Raw genomic sequence first — 19,492 nt, 5'->3', positions numbered from 1 at the left:
GCCGAGACGCAGCTCAGGGCCCTGGGAGGCTTCACACCCCCTCCAGGGCTGGGGAAAGGCCTGAAGGGGACGAGGGGAGCACCCCAAACGCGCCTCCGGGGGGGGCTCCAGGCCGCGGTCCTCCACAGAAACCCAGCTGGAGGGGAGGGGGTGGCCGAAAGCTGCCGCCGGCGGAGTCTAGACAAGAGATTAGCGAGGCTGGAAACAGCAAGAAGAGGCCAAAAGCGCCTTATTTTAGCAATAACGGACCAGCTGCAGCTCCGAGGGCAGGGAGGCCACAGGGCAGCTCACCGTGGAGGGCAGCGGGGGGCCGCCCTGGCCTGGCCTCAGCCCTCCCGGGCTCCATCCTCCTCTGCCCCAGGCTCCCACAGCAAAGCCGGAGCAGGGCTGCGGGCCCCAAAGAGACAGAGCAGCCTCCCCCGGGGGTCTCCCCGCTTCGGCATTTCCCCCCTCCATGAGACCCGTGCACTCACCTCGGCAGCCCCTCCACCACGCTCCTACCGAGGAGAGCTCAGCGAGCGGCCGCGGCGCTTCCCCCCTGGATTATGGATTAGCTGAGTTATTAACTAATAAGCAGGTCAAGTTATAGGATTAAAAATCCTCTTCATCCCCCCCCCCCTCCCTCCAACCTCTTCGTCTCCCCCCTTGTTTCCAGCCAGCAACCGGGGCTGCAGGAAGGACTGGCCTGTTGCTACCCCATCCACCTCGGGGTTTTCATTCTCCCAGAGCCACCACGCGCGACGAATCACTTTGCCGGCATTTTCCTCATCCGATAGCTTAAAAATCAGCCGCGCGTGCCCAGCAACATCTATAACAAATTTACCCAGCCCACGTCACTACCGTATGGGCTCATCACACTCCTCGTATACCAATGGAAGAAAAAAAAGAAAAAAACCCAGGATTAAAAGACACATCTTTGCAATCACTGGATGTGATTTGGAGGTACCAAAATGCGTACAAAAGGCAAGTGGCCGAACACGAGCATCTTCACTTGCAAAGGTGGTGGTCCTTGGCATTCATGGGGAGAAGCGAGCAAAATTATTCCATTTTTTAAATCACTTTTCTTGGCATCTTTACCCCCGACCGATTTACAAGGCTTTGGCAGCTCAGGGCAGCACCCGCAGCAGCTCAGGGCAAGCACACGCGTCACACGCGATGGGGACAATAACGGAGTCACAAGCAGCGGCTGTGGGAGCCAGTGAAGGATGGGAAGGTTTGGCCAGGACTGAACCAGCTCTAATTTGCGTTAGATATTTTGATTGCACCTCCAAGAAGATGACAGCTGGCTGAGGAAGATGGGAACAGAAACTTTTATGGCTTACAAGCGCAGAAGAGCAGCTGTATTTTAGCAGCAGGGACATGGCTGTCGTGATTGTCACATCCACCAGTGCCTTCACTCACCCCACGGGCCCTCCCCGGCCGGAGCCAGGACCTACATCACCTGCCTCATGCTGGATCTCGTTGCAGCCTTATTTAAAAAGAAGAGCCCTGCTTTACATCGTATTTTTCCCCTATTTTTTGGCTCAAAATGTCCTCGGGTAGCGCTGCTGGTTTGAGGCAGGCATTACCCCGGGGATCTCGGTCTGTACTGGGGGACGTTACGGACAGGGAACAGGATTTCCTTCACCCTGGAGATTTCAGGGCTGTTCTGGAAACCTGCACAGAGGCACTTTCGTCACCATCAAGTCCAACGGCTTTCGATAACCCTTTGAACTTGCTGTCTGCCTCCTCCTTAGCGCAGGAGCTGCCCCAACACTGGGCAGGGGATGCAGGGGCAGAAAATGAGGCAGCAGGTAGACATTGCTCCAAATTTTTAACAGAGACAGCTAAGTTTTGGTTTTCTCCCTAAAACACGCAGAAAAGAATCCCACAGACCAAGCTAATGAGCTATTTCTTTATATCCAACTCTGCTTCACTCCATGGTTTGCTCCAGCTTTATACCACTAAATCTGTATATAAAGTTCCTGACGACCTTACACTCGCGAGGGAGGAAGGACGGCACCGCAACCACCCCTGCGCACGCACAGCCAATGCCATTTTCGGGGCGGGTGGAGAGGAGAAAAACGAAATCACCGCCTTTGTCTAACAGATGTGTTGTAATATTAAATGAAAGCTTAACAAAAATCTTTTTAAGAAAATCCCTCCCGGCCCTAGCCTACCACTCCAGCAGCACAGTACATAGCGGATTTGAGACCTGCTCAGCTCAGCACGTGCCCGAGGGCCACTTGGCTTTGTTGGGCCAGTTTAATTCATGTTCTCTTGCCAGTCCGCGAGCGTCACGGGAGCTGATGCCTCTCAGAAAAGCAGAGCGCGCCTGCCATAGAAAAAAGCCCTCACGCAGGTCTTAGGTCCCAACGGCAAATTTCTACTGAGAGCTGCGACCTGGCAACTTCAAGCCTCAGAGCTTCAGCAATTAAGCAGCACGTTACCATCAACGGCCGTTTAGATGCCGTCAGAGCAAGGAGGTTCCCTGCAAGAAAGACGGCCGAGGAACCGACAGCTCAGGGTCTTTCCAGAGGGTGCCCAGGAGTTTCCAGATCTCTGCTCGTGTCCTTGTGCTGGAAGTGAAGGGTCTTCATGCGCGATGAGAGGATCGCGGGTCTTCCTCATCCCCTCCCCTCCTATTTTAAGATGATGTGGTAGCTATCATTGGTTTCAGCTGCAAAAGAAGCAAAGCTCATGAGCCACCCGCAACAGCAAAGGAACCCGCTGGATCGAGCGCATCTGACAGAGCAGCTCCCCAAGAAGCACGGAAGGGAAATACAAGATGGAACCTGGGCATTTACGCACCTTTCATGGTGTCCAGAACGAAACAGGATTCATCTTGGAAGTTCTGTATCATCTGAAAGAAGCCACAAAAGCCAGTTCAGTCTGAGGCTGTATTTAAAACACAGCAGAAGCGCTTCACAGCCCTAAGCGAAGGCTTTGTGTTCGGCCGTTCAGGGATGAACATTGATTTAGAGTACCGAAAGGGCTAGAAGCTGCTCAGGCAGGAGCTTAGTGCTCTGGGACGTAGGAAAGGCACCGGCCATAAATATTTATTCCTTCCTCCAGCTCTCCAGAACTGAAGGTCCAATCCAGCAAGCCAAGAGAGAAACCATCAGATTCTGGGATGCGGGTCTGAAAGCAAAGTCCTCCCACAGCAATTCCCCTCCCTGTTTTTTTACAGCAAAGCTAGAAGAAACCCAAGCACGAAGGAGGGTGTGCGTGCAGCCTGGGCTAGCTCAGGGAGAGCCGTTCATGCCTGATAAACCCCACGGGTTTGAGCGAGGTGCCCCCAGCAGCAGAGCACCACCCCCAAGCACCAACGTCCTCGGCTCTACAGGCTTCAACAATTAACTCCGACCCTTTGGAAACCGGAGGCGACTGAGCGGGGCCCTTCCTGAAGACCTGCCCAGGGGAGCCGTTCGCCGGGGTCCTGCGAACCTCCGCAGCGGAGCTCAGAGCACAATCAGACACCAAGCAGCTGAAGCAACCCAGCGCAAGAGGTCGAAAATAAGGAGCACCCAGAGGCTGTTACCTCATCACTGATCAGCACGTGTATCCCCGTCGGGCCTTGCTTGTAAATCTGGCTGATCTGTTGGGAAGAGATGCTGAAGAGCTGGGCCAGCTTTTCCGTCAGTTCCACCGCCGTCAGTTCCTCCAGGTAAATAGCGTGGTACACTGCAAGGAGAAGAACTATTACAGCTAGACGCCGAGCGCAGCTTCCACGTCTACACCGTGGATGCAGAGATGCTTCAGCTAGCGCCAGGCATGCTTAACCTAGGGAGCAGACGCTTCGGGGAGCACCGCAAACATGCCACGCTCTGCCCAGGAATATCCCAGCCGCGTTGAGAAGGGACCGTGCGCAGCCAGTCTGCTGAGTGTTGCTTTTCAGCAGGTTAAACGCCCGCTGTGCGTCTGACTCATGCAGCTATCATCTTTCCAAGCCCGAGCTGCTAAATCTACACGCAACCGCAACGTGTCTGGTGTCTGCTCTTGCTACACGGCTGTGGCGTGCCCCGAGCTACACAAGCATCAGCTCCACAGTAACTTGGCTGTCATCGGCGTCCTGCAATGCTTGCTCTGTATTTATGCAGTCCTTGTCCCAAAAAGCTTCTGTTTTGACTAGCATCAGGCGAGCAGTGTTTCGTACCATTCCTGGCGGTTTTCAATCCCAGCAGGATGGAAACGCTGCCCTAAGCACCTCCCCAGAGCCCCCCTCGTTCCCCCACTCCCACTCAGCAGGTCCTGGGTGGGGATCGAGAGGATCCAAATTGGAGCAGGGCAAGGAAAGGACGAGCTGTTTGCTTTTGCACTTGCCGCTGCAATCATGGAAGCGGATAAACCGGCGCCAGGCTGCTCCACAAATGTAGGTCACTCATTGTCTGGGCAATGCTGGATTCTCACAAGAGCTATCATTTGTCGGCTCAGAGCAGGCAACATGCCGACACTCAGATTCTGTAGCCACCCATTTGACGGGCGAGGAGAGAAATCAGCTGGGTAGGACCACGGCAAGTAAAAAGGGTTCGCCGCGATCTTTTGGCATCCTTGCCGAAGGAGAGCATGCACAACCCCTCGGTTTGCGTACGGGGCCTGCGTTAGGTCACAGGGGAGCTCGCACGTGAGGAGACAAGAATGCCAGCAGCCAACACGAGGCTGTAGCAGCTGAAAATAAAAGCCGCAGACCCTCTTCGAGCTGCTGCACGGGGCAGCAGTGTGGGGACGGGGGGGATCGGAGGCAACTGGTGCTGAGTGCTGTGGGCAGTGGGGCTGGAAACAGCCCCCATCGTGTTTCTGTTTGCTGAACCCCGTTAATTCCCCCCCTCGCCCTGTCGGCAGCAACCCAAGCCCACGTACCCGCAGCCAGGCTTCAAAGCCCTTACCAAAAAAAGTACTGGTTACGGTGTCCCCGTCCTCGTGTTTCTGCTGGAGGTCCCTCAGCTGCTGGGACTCCTGGCACACGTAGATGGTCAGTCTGGGCCGCACCATCCTATGGACAGAGCAGTGAGTGAACGCCGTCGGATTTGCTGACGGACACCTCTCGTTCCAGACACTTTGCCAACGCTCTTCCCGCCCCAGTATCCTCAGAAGGAAAAAGAGGAGGTCGACAAACTCATCTCGAAGCAAAACCGTCATGGTCGTCCCCACCTTGCTGATGCAACAAAGCGTTTTGCGAAAAGGGGACGAAGTCGGCATGGGGACACGGTGGCCAGCTGGCTACCGAGGAGCTAAATCGGACGGTTCGCTCCCAAGGACAGAGCGGCAGGTTCAGACCGAGCTCTGCCGATAACACGCCCGTTCCTTCTCGTTCAGTCTCATTTTGCAGTGCAAAAGCCGACAGAGTCTCCCGTCCTTTGTGCCCTTCTCCCCAGCACAGCGTGACCGCGTTTCCCCGCTATCTCCGAGCCATCGGCGGCAGTCCATTAACCCCCTGGAATGCTTCGCAGCCATGCCGATGCCTCCCCAGACCTTCCCTCCGGGGTACAGCCCACCCTGTCCCTCTCTGCCCAGCTGCAGCAGCCCCTTCTGAAATGCTCCAGCTCAGACAGGAGGCGAGTTAAACGCCAGTCCCTGCTTCTTCAGGGAAAGGTGCAAAGGAATATTCCCTCTCTGGGAAGGTAATTCCACCGAGAAGTGGTTCAGAGGACGGAGGGAACGAGTACTGTATCGGCAGGGCTTTCTGGCTCGCAGCTTGGTTCTCTGACACTCAAAGAGTAAGATCATTTCTAATGCTTCTCTCCCACGTGGATTTTCTTCCCCAAATTGTCTCTGGAGTGGTTACCTTGCTGGCTAAGTTATCAAATTTGACTGAAAGAGGTTCAGGAAGGTTAATGAAACTCTGTTCTCTCTAATAGCAAGAGCCAAGCAAACAGGCTAAAACAAATACAATTTACCTACCATCCATGATCAGCTTTTAAGCAAACAACATACCGTCCTTTTAACGCGTTGAAGAGCCTGATGCCATCTGCAGGGCCACAGATCTGGATAACGTCTTCTCTGGTCAGCTTCAGTAAGTCTGCACCTAGTTTTAAAAATCAAAAAGGAAAGAAAGTCACCCAATCCAGCCCAAATAGGGGGCTCTGGGCACCGCAGCTGCGCCAGCTCCCCCTCCCGCTCGCAGAGCTCACCCCATTCTCAAATTGTTTCTAACAACCCCTCCCGCTTCCCCCCAGAAGGAATCTCATAAGATTTTTTTTTCCAGACTGGTTTTGCAAGAGCGTCTTTCAGTGCAACCCTGTGTCCCGCACTATCATTTACAGCCGGCTATCCAGCGCCTCGGTGACCCTGGATAACAGGGATCGTATCACCAGGAAAGGAGAGGAAAATAAACGCCAAGGATTTCTTTACACACAGGGCTTTCCCCCAGATCAGCATTTCTCAGCTTGTTTTACGATCGGAGGGCGCTGCGAGCTCTTGGAAGAGAAACCACCCCAGTCCCCACTATTTTGTCAGTTGAGAGCGAGGTCAGAAACAAAGAACACAGCTTTCAGGAAGCCAAGTTTTACTGTGTTACAAAAAACCCCGAGATTTAAAAAAAAAAAAAAGAAAAACCACAAACACAAACATTTATATTTGCGGCGGTAACATGAAGACAGCCTCAGGACCAAGAGGAGACAGAGCGACTCGGCAAAGAGAAGCGGCAGACGCGGAGGGGATGTCGGAACCTACCTGAGAAGTTTCTGAAAAGCCGAGAAAAAGTGGAGAAACGGTTTCGGTGCAGCCACTGCTGGGCCTCCTGGGGTGTGCTGGTGGGCAAAAGGTTCTGCAACGTAGGAAGAGAAGGGTCACAGCCTCAGAGGTGACGTGGAAACCACTTCCAGTGAGAAATGAGCACAGGTCAGCTCAGCCAGTGTTTATAATCAGAGTCTTAAATCGAGACCCGAGCGTGCCAGGCTCGCAGCACACGCACACCATAAAGGCTGCAGCCCTGGACAGGTTTTGATTTAAAAGGCTTCAGAGGGACAGAGAAAGAGGAAGGAAGCAAAGGGGAAAGCAGAGTGAAGATCAAGGCAGTAAGTAAAGGTCACAGCAAGCTACAAAATGCTCGCTCACAGCTCCGCATGGCTGCGCTGGTCATTTTTCACCCTGTCACCTCTTTTTCCAAAGAGGACTCAAAAAGAAGTTAACACTCCCCAAAGATGGTAAACTAGAGCAGCCTCTTCCGCGTCAAAGTACAGCCACCCACAAACCCCCCCCCGCTCCATCCCAAAACCCCTTTTTCTGACCTGTGCACCATCCTTACCACAAGCATAAGCTCGGAGGTGTGACTTACATCTGCGATCGGAGGGGGTGGCTCGGGCTGATGGTTTGGAGAGCCATTGCTAGGTTGGGGAAAAGAGCCAGACAGAGCAGAACACGAGGTTAGCGCCGCTCTTCCCCTTCCGGCACCGGATCCCAGCAGGCAGCAACCACCACCCTCCAGCTCCCATAACAAACACCACCGAAACACAGGGATGGACAGCTACGCGGCCACGACAACAGCATCATCATCGCAGCGCGATACTTTGCAAGAACGAACGGTTTATGGTGGAGGATTAACGCGATGGGGAAAGGCAGAGCGAAGCTGGCCGGAAGCTGAACTGCTGATCGAACGCACGCAGGCTTCTCATGCAAGAGCCGAGCTTTGCCGCAGCCAGGAAAGGTAACGGTGCTCAGCTTCAAGGGCTTTAATTTTATTTCCCCCTGCCACTGACACGGCCTCTTAGGCTGCTTCCACCCCCCCCGTACGCCTTGGAACCAAGCCCTTCCTTTCGCTAGCTCAGACACATCCATCTCTCACGCAAGGCAGGAATCGATAGCTAGGCAGCTTCTCCTCCGGACTTACCCCTCGCCAATGGAAAAACTGCTGTGGGAACTGTTGAAGCCAGGGGATGGCGCGTTGTTGACGTAGGTTATCTCTGGCCAGGGAGAACACTGGAAAGGAAAAGCCAGAAGAGTCACAGGATTGCTCTGAACAAGCGCACACATCTGATCTGGTCGGCACAGGTTAACAGCTATTTGCTGACCAACAACTGACTATGAAACAGAATTAAAGAATAAAGCAGGGGATTAAAAGAAGCCATGCCAATTCACTGCAGACGGTCGCAAAGCTCAGATTTAGCGATTCTTAATCTCAAAAGGCCAAAAGTCACACAATTCAAATGGAGAGAGATCCGGGATCTACACCGTCGCTCTGGCACCGGGCTGACACACACGGCACCTGCCAGCCTGGGCACCTCTGCACCGCGAGCCAGGCAGCAGATCCAGCCCGAGCGTCCCCAAATTCACGCGGGGCAGGACGAGGGCTCCTTCCCCAGCGCTTTTCAGCGCCGACCCCTCAGACAATTGCGTTTTAATCGACCCGACGCTTTCCACTAGCGGAGGGAGGAAACAACAGGGCTTTCTGCCAGCTCACAACCTTGGTGGCCAGTTGCCACCTGGATGAAACAAAGCTTGCAGGGAGAGGTAAAAATCTTTTACAAGATGATCTATTACAGTGGGGAAAAAAACATCGTATCTCCAGGCACAAGAGCCCTTTTTCAGGTCTAGTAGGAAACACCTCCTCTGCCTACAAAATTTATTTTGCTTTTGTCTTGCAGCTATTAACTTTGCCAAACGTTTCACAGCAGAACAGCCAGTTCCTTGCCACCTGCGAGCGAGGTTAAGCCAGGTTTCATTAAAACGACGACACCAGTCGCTGCATGAAAGAGCACCCCACCTCTGTGAGTATCGTCGTTTCGTAGGAAGGCTGGTATTTCTCTTTCTCATGAGGTGTTCGCTTCTCCATCTTTTCCCTGTCCGTCTTCTGCTTCCGATCAGCTCCTTTGGGCTGAAAAGGAGATATTCCTGTTAAAAGAGCAGCGTGGAAGGGCGGCAGCAGGCGGTTGAATAGATGTGCAAGAAATGCAAGAACCAGAAAAGGTGACTCATCCTTCTACTCACCCACTTGTTGCTTTACAGAGGGAAAAGGAAGAGGGCTGGGACTATCTGCACAGAGAATTAACTACGACAACAGCATCACTCCTGTAACAACCCCAATATCCTGATCCAAATGGAGCCCAGAACATCTGAACAAGGAGCTGAAACATTTTCTCGGAGGACACTGGCTCAGAGGGGACAAAGGCCGGTTTCACACATCTGAGCTGCGTCTTCTGCACCTTCACCAGCCACTTTGAGAGGCAGCATTTCAGTGGCACAAACTGCACCAGAACACAAGCGCGCTCGATTACGTCCTTGCCTTTGCCATGACCTTGGAAAACAGTGCGCTCTCTTGTACGCGAGGTTAAGATGATTTTACTTGCTGCCTTTATTAAATACTCAAAGCTCTAGAGAAAGCAGCAAGTTAGAGAGCATCATTATAACCACCAAAGCTCCCCGGGGCTCCCCTCGGCAGAACCCCACAGAAATTCCCTTAAAACTCGGCTATGCGCGGTCTCTGCCTGCACTCACAAGCGGAAGGAATTTGGCTTCGGTGGACCAACACAGCTGCCTGCAACATGCAGATGCCTCCTGAGCGGATGAGCGGCACCCACGGGGAAGTTTTAGGACTGCAAACACAGCCAGGTACCACAGCATTCCTGCTCCCCCAAGCTCCAAATCTCCAAATCTCTTTTCCTGTGGACAGCAAAGCCGAGACCTGAACAAGCTACCGCCACGCTCCAAGCTGTGCTGCTTAGCTGTGCTTTGAAAATCTAACGGTTGCTCTTATCTTTTCCTAGAAAGGATGTGCGCTCCAGACACCGACCAGCGTGGGTAAGGGGCCCCCAGCACCTATTTTGAAAGCACCAAAATGCTCCCAGCTTTGGGGGGGTGGGCAGAGGGGAGAAAGGAAAGAGCAGGGCAGGAGCCCGAATCACGTTAACCCACGAAGGACACCCTGTGGCGAACAGATCTCCTCCATTTACGGGGAAACACGCGCGGGCTGTTGTCTGCCGCCCCAAAAGCGGCCTGACCCCAGGGGAGCGGCTGCGTCAAATGAGTGGGAGATAAGGCTGAGACCATCGGAGACCACCTTCTGCAGGGAGCTACAGCTTCACTCTGGGTTTTCCTGGTTCAAGGTTGTCAGAGCCAAAAAAGAAAAACCCCATTCCCTGGCACGAAGAGCTAAAGCTCAGCAGAAATGCAGCGGAGACACCTCCGGGTGCTTGTTTGGAACCAGCCTCATCCCCTAACTCCCAACTCCGCAGCCATCCGCTTCGGCTATTTGCATCGAGATACCAGCCAGAGCTCAAACAAGCCCTAACAAATCACCCCCCTGCCTTCCAAATCCTATAATCCAAACAGGCAAAAGAGAAGAGAGGGAAGGGGAAAGGTGCCAAGCCAGCAGCAGCAGGGCACGCTGCCCAATATCCCGCAGCAACTTCACGGCACAACTGCAAAGCAACGCAGGCGCTCGGCCAGACAACCGGCCCCGCTCCGTGCCAAGCGTCCCTAAAGGGAGGAGAAGAGAGGAGCCACAGATAAGATTTTGCGGGGTGTTACGGGGAGGATGGGGTAACGGAGACCACCTCGGCATACGCCCGCCGGGCACGGCATACCCCCACTTATTCCCTGCACAGCCGCCCCCGCGGCGCGACACCTGGGCGCTGCTGCACGAACGACCCTTCTCAGCCGCCCACGCCACGGTGGTGCCGCGGCTGCCGCCACCCGGTCGTGGCTTTGAGTTTCCGCAAACTATTTGCGACAGGGACCAGACACCTGCGCTGCGGGAGAGGCCGGATGCAGACGGACCATCAGATGTAGACGGACCATCGGCAACACGTAATAATAAAGCGAGGAGTTCAGACAGACACCAAAGCTCCTTGGAGGATCTCCCAAGCTGATAAGACTCGAGACCAAACGTGGGAGGTTTCAGACAGAGGCAATGTAACCCACGTTCTCCCTGTACATTGTTCTTGGCTTACTGGTTTTGTAGCCTCGACGGCACCCAGACTTGATCGACAGAGAGGAACCAGGGAGAGAACGGCAATGCAAGATCAGGAGGACCGAGAGGCCCTTTTGCAGCCAAGCTCAGCCGCGGTCCTGCACCCGTGACATTCGCTGGGGCTGCAGCGGGAATCGAGACTGACTCCCCGTTTGTTTCCCAGCGGGGAGGGGCCATCGGCGGGCTGAGGTACCTTGAAGACCTTGATCTGGCAGCTGGCAGAGTGGAGGTGCTCCGTGTACTCCCCGTTCTCGTTCTCCTTAAAGGTGTCTATCTGGACCCGAAAGGGTACCCCCTTCTCTCCTCCATGCTTCCGCATGGTGAATTCCGTGCTGATGCAGTGAACCTGGGGGAAGGCAAGGCATCCCGCGGTTAGTAACTCTGCCGTGTTTGACCCCAAACTTCCCATTCCCCTTGTGGGAGCCAGGACAGCGCTCACATAATGGGCAGCCCGGTGAGAAGGGCGAAATACGGAGCTGGGATGGGCCCACAGGGAGTACCCCCAGCATTAAGGGGTTAAGGAGATGCCACGGCGGAGGTGGAGCCACATTCTTCCAAGTTTTGCAACCTCCTACTGTTACAAGCAAGCCCTGGATTAGCAGGGCAGAGACTTTGGCTGCGCCAGCCTCCACATGCTGCAGCCTGTTATTCCAGGCGGGAAGGCCAGACTTCCACGAGGTGTTTTAGGCGGCTGGCAAGATGTGCAAAAGCACCTAAGCAGGATGGAGACCCAAATTGCAAATCCAGCGGGACCTAAACCACCACAAAAACGTGTAAAACAACTTATTGGTGGTCAACTGTGCCTGTGCCTTGCTAACGCGTGAACTGCTGCTCCTTCCGTTGCTTGAGGCAGGACGTAGGGTGTATTTTAGTTGACATCCTTCCACCACTGTAGCACCTAGCTGCTATTTCAGTGCTCCGAGTTAAAAAAAAAAATCATCATCTTCCCCTTTGGAAGACTTATTTTTTCCCCCTAGACCCCCACAACAGGAGTTTCCCCACTTTTCCTCTTTTACCTGGATAAACACAGAAGTCCTTTTTGAAGGATCCCAAAGGAACTCCACCGTATTGAGCTGGGTTGGGTTTGCTCTAGGGTCAATGATTCCCACGGACATTGGGATATCTGCAGGGGCACACACGGAGAACGAGCTGTGGTTTGTAGTAGGACGAAGAGATTCACATGGAACGTACAGAACCAACCACGTCTCTCAAAGCGCAGAATCATGACAGCACCTTCAAGCACCCGCATCTCCTCCAGCCGCAGCCAGGGTGCTGCCACGGGGACTCACCTATGTCCAGTATCCTGTCCCCAGGCCTGTTCCACCGCCAGCCCTCCAGCTGCTGATGCTCCGTGTACTGCAGCCGCCGGTCATGAAACACCACCCGGAAAATGCTCTAGAGGAGAGAAACAGTCGGTGGCAGGAGCTTTCCCGGGAAACCGGACAGTCTTCAAGCTGCCAGGCATCTCCCGGTCACAGAGGGGCCTGAAGGCTTCGTGGAAAAGCCAAAGCAAGAAAAGAAAAGCCCAGAAGGACCCTTGGGAGAGAAATGCGAGAGATGTGACACTGGCTGGACACCACCAGCCAGGCTGGTCTCAACAAGGTGGGAGAAGGGGAACGGGAAAATAAACCCCCAACCGAGCCAGACCTATCACCCACACGTCATCACAGAGGACAAGACCTCGCTATGGAGCGGCTGGACGTGTGTACCCGCGCTCTCCGCTTACCTTTACCAGTTTTCCATTTATCTCTGGGAGCTCCCCGATTTTCCTGTTGTCCAGCATCCGGATTTCATAGGACTGCCCTGAGGGAAGGACAAGGGCACCTCGCGCTTAGTCGGGGACGGACCTTCGCTGCCACCCCTCCTCTGGCATTCTGACATCTTTGGCTGCCACGCTCGACATGCCACTCGATCTTCTTGCCACGTTTTAGCAAGGGGTCGCACGAGCCGTTAAGAGCCACAGCTCTGTCACCCCTCCCCAGGAACAAACAGCAGCACTTTCCAGGAATTATCTTTATTAACCCAAGACCAGGGAAGAAATCGATTACACAAGCTTCGTCTGGCTCAGGTCACCAACCCTGATCTTCCAGTTCTACCTGAAAGCACCGGGTACAGCTCGAACCTGTAAAACACACTCGCTGCAGAGCACCCCAGCACGGATACACCAGTTAATCACCTTACACTGCGCAGATTTTAATTAGGTTAAATCCTACAGGTGATTCACCGCTGTAAGCAGAGGGCAGGCAGCAAGGCGAAGGAGGCGGTGCTTCCCAACAGCAGCAATCTGGGGTTTACTATTGAGGAGTTTTCCATTCCCAAGGGGAAATTTTAAAGGCAGAATTTTATTTTTTAGGGGGTTTACAGGAGGCCGCACATGGCCGGCGGAGGGCACAAGGCTTCTCTCACCTTGGTTGAGATACGTGAGCGTTTCATCGTGGAGTTTGACGGCGGGGGAAGTGGCGGCACACAGCACATACTGGAAAGGCAGAATTTTGTTCTCGTTTTCAGGAGGCAAACTCGATTCTTCCTGCTTGAAGATGGGCAGGGCAAGGACGTCACTGCAAAGAGATGTGTCAGATTCATTTCAGCTCTGGCTACAGAGAGATGACGTGTTTGGGATTGAGTTCCTCCTCCTAGGAAGAGATTTCAGCTTTTTTTTTAGTTAAAAAAAAAGCACACACCCTGACATCTCTCTGCAGAACTGCAAAGGAGCATTAAAGCAGACTGAGTAGTCTGAGAAGAGGACCTGACATCTGCTCTCGCCAAAGCTGTTTTCAAATTAGTCCCCCCATCCACCCAAACCTCACACGTTTCTTGCTTCGATGCTGAGAGACAACAGGGTTTGTGTTTCAGACTGAAGCCCAGCTCCTCCGGCACACGACTCCTGCACCACTTGTATATCGGCGCAGAGCTGCTGCAAAGACAGCCGCACGCAGAACGACATCCGTGTTGCGCCGATAAACACCCGTCCTCTTCCTCGCAGTACCGGCCTGCTCGCCTCCGCCACCACACCGGCCCCTAACCCTTCCCCTGCCCCAAGCAGAGCGGCCAGGAGCTCGTTTACCCTCCAGGAGAGGCTTGGCAGGAATTTGAATGAAGTCTCACTCGCGTCAAGGTCACCAAATTTTTCGCCATCGCCTCCTCTGCGCTTGCAAAAGTCCCGCACTGTCCTGGTGAAACGGGAGGCAGAGACCTCGGGGCACATCGGACGCGGCGGAGGCACGGTCAGAGCACCAAACCCTCCCTCCCGCAGCCGTAACCTGCTACGCGACACACACAAGCACCTCAGTGCAGGCTCCGACACGGAAAGAGCCCTTCTGGCATGAGGTGGACCCCTCAAGTTTTCCCCAAACTCATCGACAAGCCCCCAGACCCAAGAGCCCTTTTGCTGAGCACCACACAACCAGCCAGCCCGGACCCAAACCGAGAGCTCGGGCTGCCCACGGAGCTCAGAAGATGCTGCATGGCACGGGCAGCACAGCCTATGCCGTGGGTCCCCACGCCACGGGACGTGCGAGAAACCAGAGCCGGGTGTCCGAAGCAACCACAGGCACCTCTTTTACACCTCACAGTCTGCCAAAACCCACCGCGACTCCTGCCCAGCCTGCGCTTAAGGGCAGGAGGAACTGCCCCAGGGAGCCATCAGGATGGCTCCACCACAAACCACTAACCCGCAACAGCCCAAGCACCTTCCCGGCCATCAGGTTACACGAGAGGAGTCGTGCGGGAGCTCCGCACCGCGCCACAGAGAGCAGCACTGAGCCAGCACGAGCCTGGGCTCGTCATCCTCGGGGTGCTGGGCACAGCGAGGGTGCCCAAGCCCCGCGGTACCAACTTTTCCTGGGAGAAGAATGGCTCCAGGTCATTGCAACTATGCAAAACGCTCACCGTCTCCATTCCCCTGCAAACTCGGACACTTTTCCACACTCAGAAAGCCACGTGGCAACAAGAACTTGTTGAATAACGTTACTTTAAACCCCATCAGTGATCACCTTGAGTGTACGGACACGTATTTAATAGAAATTGTTTCAGAAGCTGACTCTCAGCAGTTGTTTTGAGCCATAACAATGGCCAAGAGCAATTACTCCTTAGTTCATAAACCAGAACATCCTCCCACTCATCCGCACAAGCAGAGCCTGGAGCGAACACGCTCGAGCGGCACGGACGCAACCGCAGAGCTGTGGATCGGCTGCCGGGGCCAGGTGAAACGCGGCGCAGGAATGGAGCTACTCGGGTCCCTCTGAAGGGCGATAACGAAGCACTAAGCGCTGATGAAGTCAGGTCGCCTGCCCCTCCTGTTACAGGCTTTGGGCTCACAGAATTGCAAGGAAGGAGGAGTTAAATCGGCTTTTTTTTTTTTTTCTTTAGTTGAACATTAAAAACCTTTCCCAAGGAAAAAACTGGATTTTTCTGGCTCAATACCAGCTCCCACCCTAACAGGGCTTTAACCCTTTGGTCTCGAGACTAAACATCCACCCTTCCTCCAGTGCTGGGCAGTAACACCTATCGCTGCTGCCCAAACCCGAGCGGGAGAGCCCTTCCCCACCCAAATCCCAACTTATCAGACGTTACAGAGCTGCGCCGATGCCCCAGTCTCGGCATCAAGGCACGTGTACGCAATTAGGCAAATTACACAACCCAGAGGACGAACTTCCCTCAGCTCCATCTCATTAGCAGAGGGCCAGTGTTTCCTCCCGCAGAAGGATTCCTCGCCCGAGCAGGCTGCTGGGGCAGGACGAAGCGCGGATGTTACCGATCCCCGTAAGACAGACGGGAAAATTTTTAATTAATTTAAAGGCTGCGCCCTGCACAAATTCTCCGGGCAGCTGGACGAACGCAGGATGCGCTTCTGCGTGCGCAAGCGCTTGTTTTCCTCGTAGGCTTTGACACAGCGATGCTGCGGCCTCGGCACACCCCAGTTTTTGCTTTGTTTCGCACAAAACCAATTTGGATGAGAAAGAATCAACGCCTGACCGCAACCTCCCCGCACGGAAAACCAGCGCCTGGCCGTCATCCCGGCTTTCTCTCGCTTTTCCCATGCGTGCAGAGCTCTCACGCGATGCTGGATCACCGTTACACAGCGTGGCGGTCTGCTGAAAAAAAAAAAAATTTAAAAAAAAAAAAATCACAAGCTGCTGAGACGCCAAACCCCACGTTTAAAAGGGCAAAAATCCCCTTCGGGTAGTGACACCCCTGGAACACGAGTCCAACCCAATTAATCCGGAATAACCGTCGAGCAAACGACGGTTTCCTTTTGCAAGCAGAGCTGCTTTCAGTGCAACTCCGCGCGCACAGGTTGGGAGATCATCGCTGCGACGCCCTGCCAATCCTTCGGCTGGGACCTGCGGTCGTTCCGCCGCCGTTACGTTTCTGTGCTATAGGACCCAGGTTTTAGGGTCAGCTTTACGCGTTGCAGGGCGCAATAAGAAATTAAATATTTATAGAGGCGGCGTGGTTAGAAAACAGCAAGGGAAAGCTCAGCAGGTCCTGGGCCCGGCGTCTTCACAGCATCTCCGGGGGAAGAACAACCTCAGCCACAAGCAAACGGCAGCAAAACGCCGCAGCCACGGCCACGACCTGCAATGACGTCCCACGAGCGACATCCCCCTGACGCCCAACGCGGCCAAACCGAGGATTTTTCTTCAGACAAACCCACGCAGGGTCCTGCCTGCTCCAGAAGCACCTGGAGAAGTTCCTGCAACGCCTGGGGACACACCTCCCTTTAAAAACAAAGAATATTTCACTGTGTAATTTAACCTATTTTAGGGAAGGACACTTCACTCAAGGCCTCTGGTTCTGGGGTGGGAGAGAATCGCCTGGAAAAGAGGGGAAAGAAATAATTACAGAAAACCTCTGCGGATGGAAGTATTCAGCCAATGCCCGATCATGGCGTCCAAAGCCACCTCCGCTCTCCTAAAAAACCCAATTCCAGGGAACAACAGCAACGCCAAGAATCCAGGTTCGTTACCAAACGCAAAGCGCAATCCTACCGTGCAACTCAAACGAGAAAAAGCTTCCGGCCCGAGCAACCACCACCTACCAGCACTCGTTCCCACAGCAGTAACGTGCCTCTTCCATAGGGAGAAGAGATGAAAACAGAAAACCCCCGCGGGCACAAAAAAAGCCACAAACACACTCAAAACCCAAAGCCCCTGGCGAAACTTTTCCCTCCCTTCCCGCGACACGAGAGAAAATGTCAGATGTCAGGACAGGAAGGTCGGCACGCTCACCTACGGGGGCACACGCTCTATTTACGGGTGGCGTAGGTCAAGAAAAGTCTCCGAAAAAGAGAGTCGGGTTTCAGACGGCCAAGCGAGTCTCGCAGAGAGCGCAGCTCGGCAGCGGCACAGCCACCGCGCCACCAGCACGGAGCTCGAAGCCCTTTTGCACCGGTAATATCGGCGGGGAAAAGCTTCGCGGCCGGTTTGGTGCACGGCAACGGGGACGTGCAGAGCCGCAGCCTCGGGAAACCTCCGCTTGAACCGCCGGTGCCCAGGCGGGTCAGCCGTGGTAGGTAAAGGATGTAACAGCTTCAAAGCTCGCAGCCGTTAAGATTTCCTCGTGCAATTAAAACTTTGATGCACGACCAACGGGATTTGCCTCCATGGAGGCAAGTCGACATGTTAAGACGATCCACGACACCTTTGCTAACCCCGAGAGGGGAGCGTTTGTGCACAGGACCCAAAAGGAAGGGGAAAGGGGAGGAAAAGGAGCTTCGAAGTTCATGACATCCCCCAGAGCAAAGCTGGACCTCCCCTGCGCACATTAAATTGGAAAGTCAATCCCTCCCTCCCCATCAAAGGTAACGCAGGAGGAATCCCTCCCCCAAAAAGCTGCCAGTCAGCGCTCGGGAGAGGAGACAGATGTTGAGTTGGTTTTTTTCCAACTGCTGCACTTAAACCCCAAAGGTTGTGACAGATCCTGACAGCGGTCAGGGATGACTTTGGGAAGGTGCTGCCTCTCCTTATCCCTGGAAAGGAGGACGGCGGGTGGATGAGAAGAGCTGCTCTTCCACATCCCCTGGAAAAGGGCAGCGGGCTGGAAGTTGCTTCCCAGCCTGTTTTACCGTGAGCAACCACCCGATGGGTCATTTTTAATTCTGACATTTACCATTTCCAACCACAGAACCCTCAGAAAGCCCAGTCTGGCATCAAGGCATCCTCTGGCGTGGGGAGGAGAGGCCAAGGACACCTCCCAGTGTTTATCTGAACTTTTTCTGGCCGCATCTCTGCGCCGGAGGGAAAACCAGAACAACTTCCTCCAGCTTCACACCTCCAAGCCAGCTTTCCCCAAGCATCTCAGCCGCCTTCTCCACCCGGCTGTCCAACGCCACGTCTCTCCCGTTCCTCCTCCTGGAGGGCTTAAAACCTCAGCCCCAACCTCCAGACCCTTCTTCACCGCCTGCCCAGCTCCTGCCTCGGGTCTGCGGAGAGGGATCCAGCTCATCCTCCCTCCTCGCTTCCAGCCCAGGGGGATCCCAGGATGAAAACGAGCGGAACAGAAGTCGCATTTGAACTAAGAAAGCTCTCACCCCAAATTACACCAAGGCAGCTCTCTCGCAGATGGCACCGGCTCTGCACCGGCCCACGATGGAGCTAATTAATCAAGGACGGTGGCGAGGAAACGCGCGGCCGCTGGCAGCCCGACTCGGCAGAGCCCGTCCAGTCCGACACCTCACGCGCGGGCTGGTACAACCCCCGCGGGGGTCCTGCTCCTCTCCTCTGCCCCCGGTTTAGCTCCGAGTCAGGAGGACGGAGCTGCTCTGACCCAAAAAACCACCGTGCCGGTGTTCCTCCGGGAGGGGAATTATTTAGGGCGAAGTACCGCTCCTGGGGCGATCACGGTACGCCCTGTAAAACCAAAGGAAGAGGCCAAAGACCTGAGAGCAGAGCGGGGGTCCCCCCCCCCTCCCCTTCAGCCGCATTCTGGGGCTCCTCAGCCCCCCCCGAGCCCCCCAGGGTGGTGTGGGGGGGGGGCCCTCTCCCCAGCACCCCACCTACCTCATGCTGTAGGCCCCAGCGCCCAGCTCCTGGCCGATACCCGACAAACTGGCGTCGAAGTCCTGCACCAGCCCGGACTCGATCACCTCGTCCGCCAGCGGCAGCTTCAGGGCCCAGGCCATCCTCACCCACCGGCACGGGGCACCGGCCCCGGCCTGGGGGGCTGCGTCCCCCGTGGAGGAGGGCAGCGGGGGCTCCTCGGCGGGCGCCCCGGCGTGTCACCGCTCTCCGCAGAGGTGAGGTCGCTCCTCTCTTCTCCTGGGGGCACCGAGCCCCCCCCCACCCGCTGCCCCTCGGGGACCCCCTCCTGGCCTGGGCACCCCCGAGTCCCCCCCCACCCCCCCCAGGCTGCTGCGGCCCCCCCGGACCCTGCGGCCCCCAAACACCCCAAAGCCTACAGCCACCCCCGAGGGGGGGGTCTCGCTCTCTGGGGACCCCCGCGCCCCTTCTCTCCCCTCTCAAGGGGCTGCACCCCCGGGGGGGGGGGACCCCGAGCCCCACCGACCCCCCCGAGGGGCTGCACCCCCGACCCCCAAGGGGCCGCCCCGGCCCCAGACCCCCACCCCCCTCAAAGGCCCCGCGCTGCCCCCAGGGCCGCCTTCCCGAG

At 55.3% G+C, this 19,492-nt stretch overlaps 1 protein-coding gene across 2 annotated transcripts; it reads right to left on the bottom strand.

Moving 5' to 3' along the window:
* Positions 1 to 1,034: 1,034 nt before the first annotated feature.
* On the bottom strand, positions 1,035 to 19,198 carry TFCP2 (transcription factor CP2). Of its 2 annotated transcripts, none has more exons than XM_054807234.1 (15): positions 18,886 to 19,198; positions 13,292 to 13,443; positions 12,612 to 12,688; positions 12,175 to 12,280; positions 11,902 to 12,008; positions 11,079 to 11,231; positions 8,681 to 8,791; positions 7,808 to 7,896; positions 7,256 to 7,304; positions 6,652 to 6,745; positions 5,914 to 6,004; positions 4,866 to 4,972; positions 3,521 to 3,663; positions 2,791 to 2,842; positions 1,035 to 2,659 (listed from the first exon to the last, which is right to left on the bottom strand). In XM_054807234.1, exons 1-15 carry the CDS (start codon positions 19,005 to 19,007, stop codon positions 2,622 to 2,624), a joined length of 1,491 nt encoding a protein of 496 aa, XP_054663209.1. In that variant the 5' UTR covers positions 19,008 to 19,198; the 3' UTR covers positions 1,035 to 2,621. The 2 variants fall into 2 exon arrangements, with proteins under 2 accessions (XP_054663209.1, XP_054663208.1); XM_054807233.1 differs by having other exon boundaries at positions 7,226 to 7,304; positions 18,886 to 19,197.
* Between the last annotated feature and the right edge of the window lie 294 nt (positions 19,199 to 19,492).

Source organism: Grus americana, chromosome 31, assembly GCF_028858705.1.
Source record: "Grus americana isolate bGruAme1 chromosome 31, bGruAme1.mat, whole genome shotgun sequence".
Classification (NCBI taxonomy): domain Eukaryota; kingdom Metazoa; phylum Chordata; class Aves; order Gruiformes; family Gruidae; genus Grus; species Grus americana.
Note: the sequence above shows the minus strand (reverse complement) of the source record. Positions and strands in the feature narration are given on the sequence as shown.

Coding starts and splice junctions, on each gene's coding strand:
- TFCP2 (XM_054807233.1), bottom strand. CDS start 19,007: ATGGCCTGGGCCCTGAAGCTGCCGCTGGCGGACGAGGTGATCGAGTCC. Junction 6,746..7,225: donor CCTCCGAGCTTATGCTTGTG/GTAAGGATGGTG, acceptor CCTACGTTGCAG/AACCTTTTGCCCACCAGCAC. Junction 2,843..3,520: donor ACGTGCTGATCAGTGATGAG/GTAACAGCCTCT, acceptor GGCTTCTTTCAG/ATGATACAGAACTTCCAAGA.